We start from the raw sequence: 14436 nt of genomic DNA, 5'->3' as shown, positions 1-14436 counted from the left end.
AGGGTCTGATTTCTCGGTTTTAGTGGCATTTTTCGAGACCGGAGACGCAGCCGCACCTCCTTAGCCATTGACTAGCGTAAAATGCTTATTTTTTCCACCTATACTTTGGGAAGTAATAGGAATGTGAAACTAACAAAATTTACCCAAAAAAGGAGTGCCTAATTGATTGATCAATTCATAGCTTTCTTGTATTAACACTCTCTTCTTGTGAGTTTTTTTTTTTTTTTTTTCAAGAAATATTCATCGCATGAGTTTTAATATTGCCCGATATGGTTAATTTGTTTACATGTTTTATGATATGAATAAAACATTACCACTAGCCTATGGTAATTCAATTATTTTAGTAATGGAAATTTTTTATGTGTACTCATTAAAGTGTTTTTTTTTTTTTCTTTTTTGGTTTTTCACCCTAAGAAAACCACTAATGGCACAATAGTAATTAAACACCCAACTTAGTGTCATTTGCTATATAGCTGGACTAATTCCCATGCAGAGCGGGCAACACGTTTCTCTGTTGCAGCTTCACAGTCTCTCTCTCTCTCTCTCTCTCTCTCTCTTCCCATGCTCTTAATTAACTCTTAAAACGGAAGCTTCGTCTTGTTATACCAGTACACGCGTTAACCTAATTCCAACGAACTACGAACCCTAATTCTTAAATACAAAATTTCAAACCTCTCTGTAATTTTTTTCAACTCTTCTCTCACATTATAGTTTTTTATTGTTTTTTTCCCCTTAAATTTAACAGAAAAAAGAATTTTTAATTAGCAGAAGATTGTTTATTATAATTACCAGTAGTGTCGTAGTGTAATGGATTTCTCCATCAAGAAATCGTTTAAATCCCATGGCTCTGCCAAGCACACGAGGAAGATCTCCGCCGGAGCAGACGACCCCAACCACGAGGAGCTCCCTATTCTTTTAGATCACGACCACCGCCAACACAGCCAGCCGATGACTGACCTCGACTTGTCCGACCGGCGGGAAGTCATTGTCAAGATCGACGACGGTGCTGATTCCTCCACCAGCGCAGCCATGGACCCCGCCAAAAATGGCGGGAAGATTTGGCGGGAGTCCAGCATCGATTTCTGGAACGGGGACAGCAACGACGACGGCAATGCCGAGAGTTTCGATTTCGTGCAGCGCGGGAAGACGGCCACGGTGCCGGGGGAGGATCCGCCGTCGAAGCTGATTGGGCAGTTCCTGCACAAGCAGAGAGCCTCCGGCGACATGACGCTTGACATGGATTTGGATATGGAGGAGCTGCGGCAGAACGAGCGCGAGTTGCCTCCGCTTGCCGAGTTGCCGAGTCCGATGGACTCGCGAAAAGTTTCGTTCCAATCGCCGGCGTCGGACCTCATCGATACACCGCAAACCGAGTCGGTTCGGAGGCGATACAGGGAGTCCCCAAACGAGGAGCGGCGCCGCAGCGGGAGGTTGAGCAATGGACAGGACGACGTCGTGCGCTGTACTTCCAACGCCTCATTCCGCCGAGAGCCTTCGTTCGCGAACAAGTCCGATTTGCTGAGAATAAGGACCAAGTCCAGACTAATCGACCCGCCCGAGGAGCCGGACTTCAAATCGGGCAGAATCCCGCGGTCAGGCCAGATCCCGAGATCCGGCCTGATGAGGTCCGGGTTGCTGAGCCGCGGCGGCGACGACGAGGACGACGACCCGTTTCTGGAGGAGGACGTGCCGCACAAGTACAAGAGGGCGAAGTTCAATGCATGGACGCTGCTTCAATGGGTAAGCTTGATTTTGATCGTTGGGGCTCTGGTTTGCACGCTGACGATTCCAGTTCTGAGGCAGAAGAGCTTGTGGAAATTGATATTGTGGAAGTGGGAGGTCTTGATTTTGGTTCTGATTTGCGGGAGATTGGTTTCGGGTTGGGGGATTAGGATCATAGTGTTTTTTGTGGAGAGGAATTTCTATCTGCGGAAGAGGATTTTGTATTTCGTATATGGAGTCCGAAAGGCGGTGCAGAACTGCCTCTGGCTCGGCCTGGTTCTAATCGCATGGCATTTCATGTTTGATAAGAAGGTGGAGAGGGAGACCAAGAGCGAGGTGCCTGCCTATGTGACGAAAATCCTGCTTTGTCTCTTGATTGGAGTGTTGTTGTGGCTGGTGAAGACGTTGATTGTGAAGGTGTTGGCTTCGTCGTTCCATGTGAACTCGTATTTTGATCGGATTCAGGACGCACTTTTTAATCAGTATGTGATTGAGACGCTGTCCGGGCGGCCTTTGATTGAGATACAGAATGCGGAGGAGGAGGAGGAGAAGTTGGCGGATGAGGTCAGGAAGCTGCAGAGTGCCGGGGCTACTATGCCTCCTGCCCTCAAGGCAAATGCATTCCCGTCCCCGAGGATTGGGAGGGATTCGATGAGGAGTGAGAGGGTGATTGCGAGTAGTGGGCTTATTGGGAAGAGCACCAAGTATTCTAGGCCCCTTTCCAAGAGGACAGAAGAGACCGGGATCACGATTGATCACTTGCATAAGCTCAATCCCAAGAATGTGTCTGCTTGGAATATGAAGAGGCTGATGAATATAGTTAGAAAGGGGCATCTTACGACACTTGATGAGCAGATTCTGGATGCCACTGGTGAGGATGAGGCCGATACCCAGATCAGGAGTGAAGTTGAAGCAAAGGCTGCTGCTAAAAAGATATTTCAAAATGTAGCTAGGCGTGGTTCCAAGTAAGTTTCGATTCTTTCCCATCTTCACCATAACCACACGGATTTACGATTTGATCTGGACTGTTACTTGGTTTTACTGTGTTCTGGTGTTTCTAAACTTCGGTTCCTGTGAACTTGATTTTCTATCAATTATTGTTTTCTTCACATTTGGGAGGCGTAGTATATTCTGTTAGCTGTTTTTGGTTCATTATGTTCAGTGTTCATTCTTTCTGCAGTTCCCAAAATTCTAGTTTTAGATATTCAACACCAACTGTTGTATGGAAGATATATATTTATGTTATGTTACTGTTAGTTGACTGCTTCATATCTCATGATTTGTGCAAGATGCCATCTGTATTTAGGTGGCAGTTTTGTGCCACACATATCAATGGATGATAATTCATTTGGGAAATTAAAATGGGAAATGAGGAGATGCTTCTAAGTCGAGGAGGAGAAACTTCTAAGTCGACGAGGAAGTAAGAGAACAAATGAAAAATAACAGCACAACCTAGAGTCTAAAAAATACTTTATGCCATATGTTTTCTGCAATCTCTGTTTTGAAGACCATGAAACCCTTAGAAATATAAAATAGGTAATGTTCATTTTAATTTATACATTTTTTGTCTTGATTTTTGTCTCCCTTTCATTCTATCTTTTGATCTAATCCAACTTACCCATTTTTCTTGTAGGTACATCTACCAGGAGGATTTGATGTGTTTCATGGAAGAAGACGAGGCTGTGAAGACCATGAGTCTCTTTGAAGGGGCATCTGAGCACAAAAGAATCAGCAAATCTGCCTTGAAAAATTGGGTGGTAAGTTTCATGTTTAAAGTGTTGGACTCTGAAACAAACCCTGTTAAATTTTGGTTTTAGTTTCTTTCGTTGCCCAGCTTACCGAGTTAAATTTCCAAAATAGTAAAAGACAGAAAAAGGGAGTTAATCTTTGATAAACAATGCAGCAGATAGCAATAGACGTTAAACAAATTCATGCATGAATGTGAATGCAACTCCGCAGGAGAGTTTCATGTTAGAGTGTTTAAAACCCCTATGTGATCAAAACAATGCCTGAACGTGGTTTTGATTAGCTTGATAAGTACAGTGCTGAATTGGTTCCAGGTCAATGCCTTCAGAGAACGGAGAGCACTTGCTTTGACGCTGAATGACACCAAAACAGCTGTGAATACACTTCATCGCATGGTGAACATAATAGTTGCCATTGTTATAGTAGTAATATGGCTAATTGTGCTGGGAATTGCCACCACCAAGTTTCTCTTGTTTGTGAGTTCTCAGCTTGTGGTTTTGGCATTTGTCTTTGGCAACACCTGCAAGACGGTATTTGAAGCAGTCATATTTTTATTCGTGAGGCACCCCTTTGACGTGGGAGATCGTTGCGAAATAGACGGAGTTCAGGTAAATTTCCATCTTTACCTGTGTCGCATGCTAATTTCTTTTCATTTTAATATCTGGTCCCTAATTCGTTTATCGATCACTCTCAGATGGTAGTTGAAGAAATGAACATCTTGTCTACAGTTTTCCTAAGGTATGACAACACGAAAATCGTGTACCCAAACAGCATCCTCGCGACTCTGCCCATATTTAACTTCTATCGTAGTCCTGACACGGGTGATGCTATTGAGTTCTGCATCCACATATCAACTCCACCAGATAGGATTGTTTTAATGAGGCAAAGAATAATCAGGTATGCAGAATTATCATTTGTCACTCCGCACCTTAGAATATTGTAATAGTTCTGCAAAAACATGGAAAACCTCAACTCTTAACTTTAATGTCTGGTTAGTAAATTATTTCCTATGGTGTGCGATTACAGTTACATCGAGAACAAGAAGGAGCACTGGTATCCAGCACCAATGATAATAATGAAGGATGTAGAACAACTAAACAGGGTAAGGTTTGCAATTTGGCCTCAACATAGAATGAACTTCCAGGACATAGGAGAAAGGTGGGTAAGGAGAGGCTATTTGGTCGAAGAGATGGTACGTATATTCCAGGAGCTTGACATCCAGTACCGCCTTCTGCCTATTGACATAAATGTCCGCGGCATGCCTGGTATGACTGGCCAGGCTCCCTCTAATTACACGGCAACTAAAGCCGATTGAGGAAGCCTAGTAGTCGCTGAAAACTTATCCGATCTCGCCAAGAAGCACGTAGACATTTCTACATCCCTTGGCAATTTGTTGAGAAGCATAAGAAGCCAACGTCGTCCGGATGCAGTAGGATCGTGTAGAGAAACGGAGAGGATGATATCCTTCTGATATGGTTTGATGGGTTGATCTCTAAGTTGGTTGCATTCAGTTTTTCTCTTTGATTTTGTAGATTTTTCTTAATAAGTTAATAGTATTACTCTCTCAATCTCTATCAATATCTTCATCTCTATATATGTCTGCATATATGTGCAACTAAATATCTATTTATAAAATTGAAAAATACCACCCTTCCTTATTGCTGCATGTCTATGGATATATGTGCACTAGACAAAAGAAATTGTTATGGAACCCCAGAAAGGTCGCCAGGCAATTTTCCCTTTGCAAAAAACATGAGAGAAATTGCACATGAGGTGCATAACGAGTTTGGAGGAGTGTAATAATAGCTTCTTTCTTGACAAAATGACGTTCTAAACTACACTAACTTAAGAGAGAATTTGAACTCAAATACACTATATTTAAATTTTACATGTCTTTAAACTACTTTGGCAATCTAATGTCTAAAGTTAAATTATGAATTATTATAATTGCGCTACCCAAGTGATTATCTTTTGTGTCATCTCTCTAATTGGATTTCCAACAGTCCATTTGGACTTGTGGATTTTCAACGGTAAAAAAAAAAAAAAAAAAAAAAAAAAAAATCAGCTTTTTTGTAGCATCTACATGGCGAGACCTTAGGCATCCAATGGTATTAGTTTTGAAAATCAACGATTATGATTATTCTAATGGTAAAAATTCAAAAAAATCTCCAAATTTTTTTCTGTAAATAACCAACCATATTCTTCATTCTCCACACCACACTCGATATTTATTTCTGCTACAATCTCTCCTAGGTTAAAATAATTATGTTTGTTGTAGTGCTATGATTTTTCGTTGTATTTGAAATAATTTATTGGAATTAAACTTTATTTGAGAAATATAGACATGTGGAGAATAAGGCCAATAAAACATAAAAATAAAAAATATATACTTGGATAGTAATTGCCTTTTCCCTTGCCTTCCCTCTCCCAAAAGGGTGGACTTGCACGTCAATTACTATTTGGAGTGAATAGAAAGGGCAATAACAATTGACTTTGGCAAAACCACTCATTTGGAAGAAGGAAGGGCAATAGCAAGCGCGATTATTATTCACAAATATATTTTAATTGTGGCCAAATTTTTTTCGTGATCCCTATGGTGATACCCTACTTTTAAATTAACCCCCGTGATGAAAGAGCTATTAATTGTAATCATGTGGTGAAATTCATTATCAATCATAGTCTAAATTAGATTTTTCCTCATTTTTCTGTCATTTGTAGGGGCAAAAGTGTTATTTTTGTTTTAATTGATTGCATTAACCAATCATAAAGCGCCATATGAACATAATTTTTTTTTTTTTTAACTTTTAGAACTACAATAAAAATAAATAAACAATAAAATTACAAGGTTCAGATTATCTAGGGTTGGAAAAAAAATCCCAAAAATCGCTAACCATACCGAAAAAATCTCAATCCTGAATCGAGAATATCCCAAACCGAAAATCCTGAAATTTTTGATACTTATCGCAAACTGATCTCAAGCTATTTGGTATGGGATTCGGTCTGCCCATTCACTGGTTCGGTAATCCCGAACTGAACTGAAGGGATTCCTTTGTATGCTTTTGAGTTGTTTTTTTTTTGGGATTTATTGGTTGTATAAAAGCTAAAAGATGCTATGCATTCCCTTATTTCTATCCAACCCTATCAGCGCCGTTTGGCTCCTCCATTCTCTCTCTAATTGCTTCGAGAGACTTATTTCTCTCTCTTCAATTTTTGTCAACACAAAAACCTAGCCTCCCCCATTTTTGCTTCATCCCTCTTCCAAACCTTAGCCACGCCTTCCTCTGTAAATGAATCCCCCATAAATCATTCACATAGCCATAAACCACTCACTCAGCCATAGCCACCTCCACTGCAATTTAGACTCGAGCTTTCGAGTTCTATCTCGTACCATCATAGACCTTAACCTCCATTTCTCCTTGGATCTGTGAGGAATGGTCACTATCAGAACCTAGAAGCCGCCATCATTGAATATCGCACCTCCGTGAGCTCGTTGAGGTCGACGGTGGTTCCTGATCTCGATCTAGTTCTGAGCCTTGAGCCTCTGGGAGACAGTGGTCATGTCGATGAATTTCAGGAAGGTTGACGAATCTCGAATCGTACCAAAATCCCGAAAAAAATTTGGGAATCCCAAAATTCAAGATTACCAAAATATCGGTTTTGTTTCGTTTTTCAGAATCTCATCCCGAAAAATGTCGGTTTGGGATTTGGGATCCCATTTTCGGTATGAGATCCCAAACCGAACCAACCCTAATATTATCAGACTTTCCCATTTCAAGAACACCAAGAGTCCAAAATCAAGATTTAAAAAATCACAAAGTACCTCACTGCATTTATGTTAGAATATCAGTTATTATGCGGACATTGAATTTAGTTTCATTTTAAGAACAGTGGTGAGTTGGATGGCCGGGGTTATGTGAAAGAGATAGGGGGAAGGTGGTGGTTGGCAATTGTTGTGGCTGATAAGGGTAGAGATTGGGGAGGGATTTCTTTTTGTTTTCGTTCTATTTTTGTTGATTATAAAAAATAATGGAATGACCTTTTTACCCCTGCATGTGGATGTGATTTGACAGTAATTTCGATTTGGACTATGATTGATAAGATTAAGATTAACACTTTTTTCACCATATGGGTTATTTAAAAGTAGTGTCTCACAGGGATCACGAGAAAAATTTAGCCTTTAATTTTTTAATGAATGTGGGCATTATAACAAACATAAATAAAGTCTATTTCCAATAAATAATTTCAAATACAATGGAAAGTCATCGCATTACAACAAACATAATTAATTTTAAACTAGGGGATAAAATCAGTGTGGCTTGGTCCGTCTTCCCTTGGAGTGTATGGAACTTCCTCATCTTCCAAGAAAAACCTTCTTCTCATGACGCGATTTTTTTTCACTTCTCCAAAAACGTTTTGAATTCGGAGATAGTTTTGAAAATCACCGATTATGATTATTCTAACGGTAAAAATTCAAAAAAAATCCCCAAAATTTTTTCTGTAAATAACCAACCATATTCTTCATTCTCCACACCACACTCGATATTTATTTCTGCTACAATCTCTCCTAGGTTAAAATAATTATGTTTGTTGTAGTGCTATGATTTTTCGTTGTATTTGAAATGATTTATTGGAATTAAACTTTATTTGAGAAATATAGACATGTGGAGAATAAGGCCAAGAAAACATAAAAATAAAAAATATATACTTGGATAGTAATTGCCTTTTCCCTTGCCTTCCCTCTCCCAAACGGGTGGACTTGCACGTCAATTACTATTTAGAGTGAATAGAAAGGGCAATAACAATTGACTTTGGCAAGACCACTAATTTGGAAGAAGGAAGGGCAATAGCAAGCGCGATTATTATTCACAAATATATTTTAATTGTGGCCAAATTTTTTTCGTGATCCCTATGGTAATACCCTACTTTTAAATTAACCCCCGTGATGAAAGAGCTATTAATTGTAATCATGTGGTAAAATTCATTATCAATCATAGTCTAAATTAGATTTTTCCACATTTTTCTGTCATTTGTAGGGGCAAAAGTGTTATTTTTGTTTTTATTGATTGCATCAACCAATCATAAAGCGCCATATGAACATAAATTTATTTTATTTTTAAAACTTTTAGAACTACAATAAAAAATAAATAAACAATAAAATTACAAGGTTCAGATTATCTAGGGTTGGAAAAAAATCCCAAAAATCCCTAACCATATCGAAAAAATCTCAATCTTGAATCGAAAATATCCCAAACCGAAAATCCTGAAATTTTTGGTACTTATCCTGAACTGATCCCGAGCTATTTGGTATGGGATTCGGTCTGCCCATTCACTTGTTCGGTAATCCCGAATTGAACTGAAGGGATTCCTTTGTATGCTTTTGAGTTTTTTTTTTTTGGGATTTATTGGTTGTATAAAAGCTAAAAGATGCCGTGCATTCCCTTATTTCTATCCAACCCTATCAGCGCCATTTGGCTCCTCCATTCTCTCTCTAATTGCTTCGAGAGACTTATTTCTCTCTCTTCAATTTTTGTCAACACGAAAACCTAGCCTCCCCCATTTTTGCTTCATCCCTCTTCCAAACCTTAGCCATGCCTTCCTCTGTAAATGAATCCCCCATAAATCATTCACATAGCCATAGCCACCTTCACTGCAACTCAATCCCCCATAAACCACTCACTCAGCCATAGCCACCTCCATTGCAATTTAGACTCGAGCTTTCGAGTTCTCTCTCGTACCATCATAGACCTTAACCTCCATTTCTCCTTGGATTTGTGAGGAATGGTCGCTGTCAGAACCTAGAAGCCGCCATCATTGAATATCGCACCTCCGTGAGCTCGTTGAGGTCGACGGTGGTTCCTGATCTCGATCTAGTTCTGAGCCTTGAGCCTCCGGGAGACAGTGGCCATGTCGATGAATTTCAGGAAGGTTGACGAATCTCGAATCGTACCAAAATCCCGAAAAATTTTCGGGAATCCCAAAATTCAAGATTACCGAAATATCGGTTTGGTTTCGTTTTTCAGAATCTCATCCCGAAAAATGTCGGTTTGGGATTTGGGATCCCATTTTTGGTACGAGATCCCAAACTGAACCAACCCTAATATTATCAGACTTTCCCATTTCAAGAACGCCAAGAGTCCAAAATCAAGATTTAAAAAATCACAAAGTACCTCACCGCATTTAGGTTAGAATATCAGTTATTATGCGGACATTGAATTTAGTTTCATTTTAAGAACAGTGGTGAGTTGGATGGTTGGGGTTATGTGAAAGAGATAGGGGGAAGGTGGTGGTTGGCGATCATTGTGGCTGATAAGGGTAGAGATTGGGGAGGGATTTCTTTTTGTTTTCGTTCTATTTTTGTTGATTATAAAAAAAAATGGAATGACCTTTTTACCCCTGCATGTGGATGGGATTTGACAGTAATTTCGATTTGGACTATGATTGATAACGAACTTCACCACAGGTTTAAGATTAACACTTTTTTCACCATAGGGATTGATTTAAAAGTAGTGTCTCACAGGTATCACGAGAAAAATTTAGCCTTTAATTTTTTAATGAATATGGGCATTATAACAAACATAAATAAAGTCTATTTCCAATAAATAATTTCAAATGCAATGGAAAGTCATCACATTACAAAAAACATAATTAATTTTAAACTAGGGGATAAAATCAGTGTGGCTTGGTCCGTCTTCCCTTGGAGTGTATGGAACTTCCTCATCTTCCAAGAAAAACCTTCTTCTCATGACACGATTTTTTTTCACTTCTCCAAAAACGTTTTGAATTCGGAGATTCACCGTCAAGGCATCAGGACATGATCTTTGGATCCTTGTCCTCTTGCCTTTCTTGACACACCCCAATCCGGGATGTCCACCTGGACTCCGAAACGAGTTGTGCTAGCTGACACCAGGAATGTGACGAAGCCAAAAAGTGTAGTGATGTGGAAAATTTGAATAAATTTAAACTTAAAAGTGCCTAAATATAAGAGTGTGTTTGTGAGCGGGAATGAACTCATTTCACACTGATATCAGAGTATAAGTAAAGTACAATAAAATTAGAATAAGAACTATACCATCGAAAGTAGTCTCCGATGACAGCATTTGCCAGAAATCCTTGTTGACAAGAACATTGCCACTAAAACTTGGAGGGGCGAAAAACAAGAGTGAGTGGACCTAAAAATAAAGCTTTGTAAAAACCTTTTCGAAAACATAATAACCCCTCGTCGTAAAACAAGTATAGTTTCCACATATAACATACTACGTATAGTATGAAAATACTTACCGTAGCTAGCAATATCTCAATAATGCAATATGTCACGACATTTCGTAAATAAACACATAACGTCCGGTAATCACATAATTTTGCATAAACAAACATATCATATCAAGTGCTCATCGCCATATGCTGACACACGAGTTCATTAAGAGATATTCTAACATGAACATGACTCGGTGTAATAATGATTTACGCTATAGTACTACAATCACGTGAAGACTAGCACTATGCGCATCACCTACGAGTCCTAATTCCCTATAGCAATCTAGGACAAGACTGGCACCTACAATAGATCCCAAAGTGAGTGTACGGTGCAATGTGAACATACACGTGAAAGACTGGCTCTAGCCTGGGCGAATACTAACACCAGTGCAACACACGATGAGCAGATAACGTAAATATGATCATCAACGGTAAATCGCTAATTCTAGTCAACATAACACTTAAGGTATCCCATAATAGTACACATACATGTGCATCCCGTAGGATTCATAATAATTTCATAACTCTCAACATTACGACCTTTCTTATAAACGTTAATTTAATTATGGCAATCACGTAAAAAATCATTATTAACTATATATGTGAAAAATAAACAAATATATGTACTATATAAAAGAAAAGACCCACTCACAGATACTTGCGAGGTCGCAACTGTTCGAACTAAGAAAGTCGTAGTCTCCGATAGTAACCGCACATAAGCATAATATTGGGACCTGTTAGTAAAATTCAACTAAAACGATTAAATTTGAGAAAACGGAGTGCGGATTTGGAATCAGGGCGTCAAAATACACAAAGAAAGGTTACTAGCAATTTTTGTAAAAAGTCAACGGTCGACCCTAAAAAGTTAACCGAGCCGTCCTGGCGATCAACTACATTAAAACTTTGGAATATTTCAGAAATGGGCCAAGCTGGATCCCAAGTTTGGATCCGGATCTGGGTTGGATCTTTTTTTTTCTTGGGTCGGGTCAACTTGTTTGGGCTCGCGGGTTACACCCGCTAGACCTAATGAAGAAGAAGGTTGGATCTCGGAATTTCGGCTGGGAAATTTCCCCGGCTCTATTTTGGGTTCAAAAGATAACCATTTTCAAAGATTTAAAAGCCAAGATGAAGGTAGGGAGATAAGGATTCAAAATATACCTAAATGGGACCAAGCGTGGCCGGAGTTGAGCAGAAAAAGCCTGCAAAGTGCCGGAGTTCCACCGTAAAACTAGGGAAGTTTTCCCCAAGAGATTTCTATGTCTAAACAACACCAAAATGTCTAAAAACAACTCAAATGTACTCATGTGCACGAGCAACAAATTTTTAGGAAAGTTTCAGGCCTTAACTTCGCCGGAGACTGGGAGAACTCGTCGGATTAGGTTTTGGCACAATGATGATATTGTGCAGTGAGGGAGAGAAGGAAAACAACTCGGCCTAGTTTGGGTTTGTGAGTCAGTCATCGATCGTCAGGGAAAGAATCCGTGAAGGTGGTGCTCGCAGGAGTTGGTGAGGTAGGGTGGTGGTGTTGTTGGGAGGGATAAAGTGACAAAGTTGAAGGATGAAAGAGTAGAGAGAGAACGAGAAAGTCTAAGAGAGAGAGAGATGAGAGCCGAGAGACAGAGTCCCCAAAATTGTGGGGAAGAAAACGCCACGTGGAAGAGAGGGAGAGGATGAGTGAGTGGGGGCCCCACGGACAAAAAAAAAGTAATATAATAATAATATAACAATTATAAATAAAAATTCATTACGAGAAATATATAAAATATAAAATAGTAATTATAACAAAAGTATCTTTCGGATTCGTAATTCCATAAAACCTCTATCGTAACTCCGATTTCAATTCCGCTTACGCCTAAAAGTTCGTACCATCGAGTACTTCGAGAATACGGCAAAATAACAGCTCATACACGTCACGAAATGACGGTCAATGAAAGTCAACAATCTTGCCTCTAGGGGCATTTTCGAAAATTCACTCTTTTAAATTTAATAAAATCGTAAAATTAGGGATGGGTTGTTACATTTCTTGCCTATTCAACTCTCTTCCTTTCACCTTTGCTTCATCTCTAGCCTTGTCTTCTCAAATGTTAACATGTCTCATTCCATATTCAATGCATGTTGCGAGCCAATTCATCAACGATTTTTTAATACTCATTATTCAAAGAACTCCTTCTTGCAGCTTTTTTCTTAGCAGCCTTCTTACCAATACACATCGTTGTTTCTTCAATTTATGTCACTGATTCAATAGGGGCTGCCATGGTGTCTCCAATGGGGTCTCTAATGGTGACTCTTCAATAGTTGATTTGTGCAATGGAGTCTCGTTCAATTGAACTTATGGACCGATAAGCAGAACTTTGTACTTTTGAGTTTGCTTCACAATGTTCCAACATTCATGCCATGTGAATGATTTCTTGTTATCAAGATTGAACTACATTTGAGTTTGTAGTTGTTGAAAAAAAATGTGTGGGACAACATGAAGATTTACATGGTAAAAGTAAACAAAATAAAATATTAATTACATGTTTATTAACGATAAAATAATATTACCATATCGGCTAGATTAATGCCACTTTGATAAATTCCTTCCACTTTTGCAAGGGTTTCTTGCCAAGCTTTCAAATCTTTATGCAAATGTCTATATCTACTCGACATAGATTGCTCACTCCAAAATGTGCATTGAATCATCTTGACAAATTGTGCATGAATCTTATGCCATATGTGTTGCACTTTCATCTCATTTCCCGTGATCGGATCATAAGTAACAAGCACCCAAGCCTGAAGCAAAGCAACGTCTTCCTCTATCGACCAATTTGACTTGTCACTCATTTTTCTTGGTAAAAAAAAAGGATTTGGGAGGTAAGAGAACAAATATAGGGGATTGTTGTAAAAAAAAAAAAAAATTGAGTTGTGGTGTGAAGAATGAAGAATATGGTTGGGCATTTATAGAATTTTTTTTTGGTATTTCTTAGAATTTTTTTTAGTAATTTTTTGAATTTTTTACCGTTTGAATGATCTTGGCCGTTGATTTTTAAAATTATAATCGTTGGAAGGTCAGGATTTCGCTGACCACAAAAGGACAATTTTTTTCCCTTTGGAAAACCAACGGACCAGATTAAAGGACCGTTGGAAATCCAACGATTTCATTTCATCATTTGGCACAACCGTCTCTTGGTGCAAAGAAATGACGCCTACCCTTACAACAATTGGCAGGGCAACTGCCATGCTACCTGCCTTTGCACCAATTGCCATCACTTTTTACAACTGCTGAAGCAGTGTTTAATGGGTGGGGGCAATTAAACCCAATTGCAAGGGTAATTCCTAGCAGGTGGAGTTGCTCTAAAAGAGGGTGAAAATGCTCTTATATGCTATCTCTTTAATTGAGGTGAACACGTAAATTTCACTTTATTAAATGCAAATGGTCAGTGTTTTTCCCCTTTTTGATAGGAAAATGATACAAATAGTTTCATTGCTAAGAGCATCTCTACCCGTTTAAAAAAGCAAGGGCAAGGCAAAAAAGTGACAAAAAACTTTTGTTCATTTTTTTGGTACAAATGATATCTACATTAATGGGTGAGGAATTAAGAGCAACTCCACCAGGGAGCTCCAACCCGATGGACCGACGATTTTTCCTACCCAATAGCCCCAGCTTCTTGCTTCAGCCCATGTGGGTGATTGGGTTGAGGGGGGCTCGAGTACGAGGCCCAACTCGAATCGGTG

The 14436-nt window shown here is 39.2% G+C and overlaps 1 protein-coding gene across 2 annotated transcripts; it reads left to right on the top strand.

Annotated features, from left to right (window-relative positions):
* The first annotated feature begins 564 nt into the window (after positions 1 to 564).
* On the top strand, positions 565 to 5126 carry LOC126584138 (mechanosensitive ion channel protein 6-like). Of its 2 annotated transcripts, XM_050248605.1 has the most exons (5): positions 570 to 2687; positions 3356 to 3479; positions 3783 to 4076; positions 4163 to 4365; positions 4495 to 5126. In XM_050248605.1, the coding sequence occupies exons 1-5, from the start codon at positions 808 to 810 to the stop codon at positions 4781 to 4783; spliced, it is 2790 nt and encodes a 929-aa protein (XP_050104562.1). In that variant the 5' UTR covers positions 570 to 807; the 3' UTR covers positions 4784 to 5126. The 2 variants fall into 2 exon arrangements, with proteins under 2 accessions (XP_050104563.1, XP_050104562.1); XM_050248606.1 differs by lacking the exon at positions 4495 to 5126 and having other exon boundaries at positions 565 to 2687; positions 4197 to 4290.
* The last annotated feature ends 9310 nt before the right edge of the window (positions 5127 to 14436 follow it).

Source organism: Malus sylvestris, chromosome 10 (genome assembly GCF_916048215.2).
Source record: "Malus sylvestris chromosome 10, drMalSylv7.2, whole genome shotgun sequence".
Classification (NCBI taxonomy): domain Eukaryota; kingdom Viridiplantae; phylum Streptophyta; class Magnoliopsida; order Rosales; family Rosaceae; genus Malus; species Malus sylvestris.
The sequence above is the reverse complement of the archived record's forward strand: the minus strand, read 5'-3'. Positions and strand labels throughout refer to the sequence as shown.

What these genes read in the sequence shown, in the direction of transcription:
- LOC126584138 (XM_050248605.1), top strand. Translation starts at nt 808, where the DNA reads ATGGATTTCTCCATCAAGAAATCGTTTAAATCCCATGGCTCTGCCAAG. An exon ending in CTGCCTTGAAAAATTGGGTG is followed by an intron (nt 3,480 to 3,782) that starts GTAAGTTTCATG and finishes AATTGGTTCCAG; the next exon opens with GTCAATGCCTTCAGAGAACG. An exon ending in GCGAAATAGACGGAGTTCAG is followed by an intron (nt 4,077 to 4,162) that starts GTAAATTTCCAT and finishes GATCACTCTCAG; the next exon opens with ATGGTAGTTGAAGAAATGAA.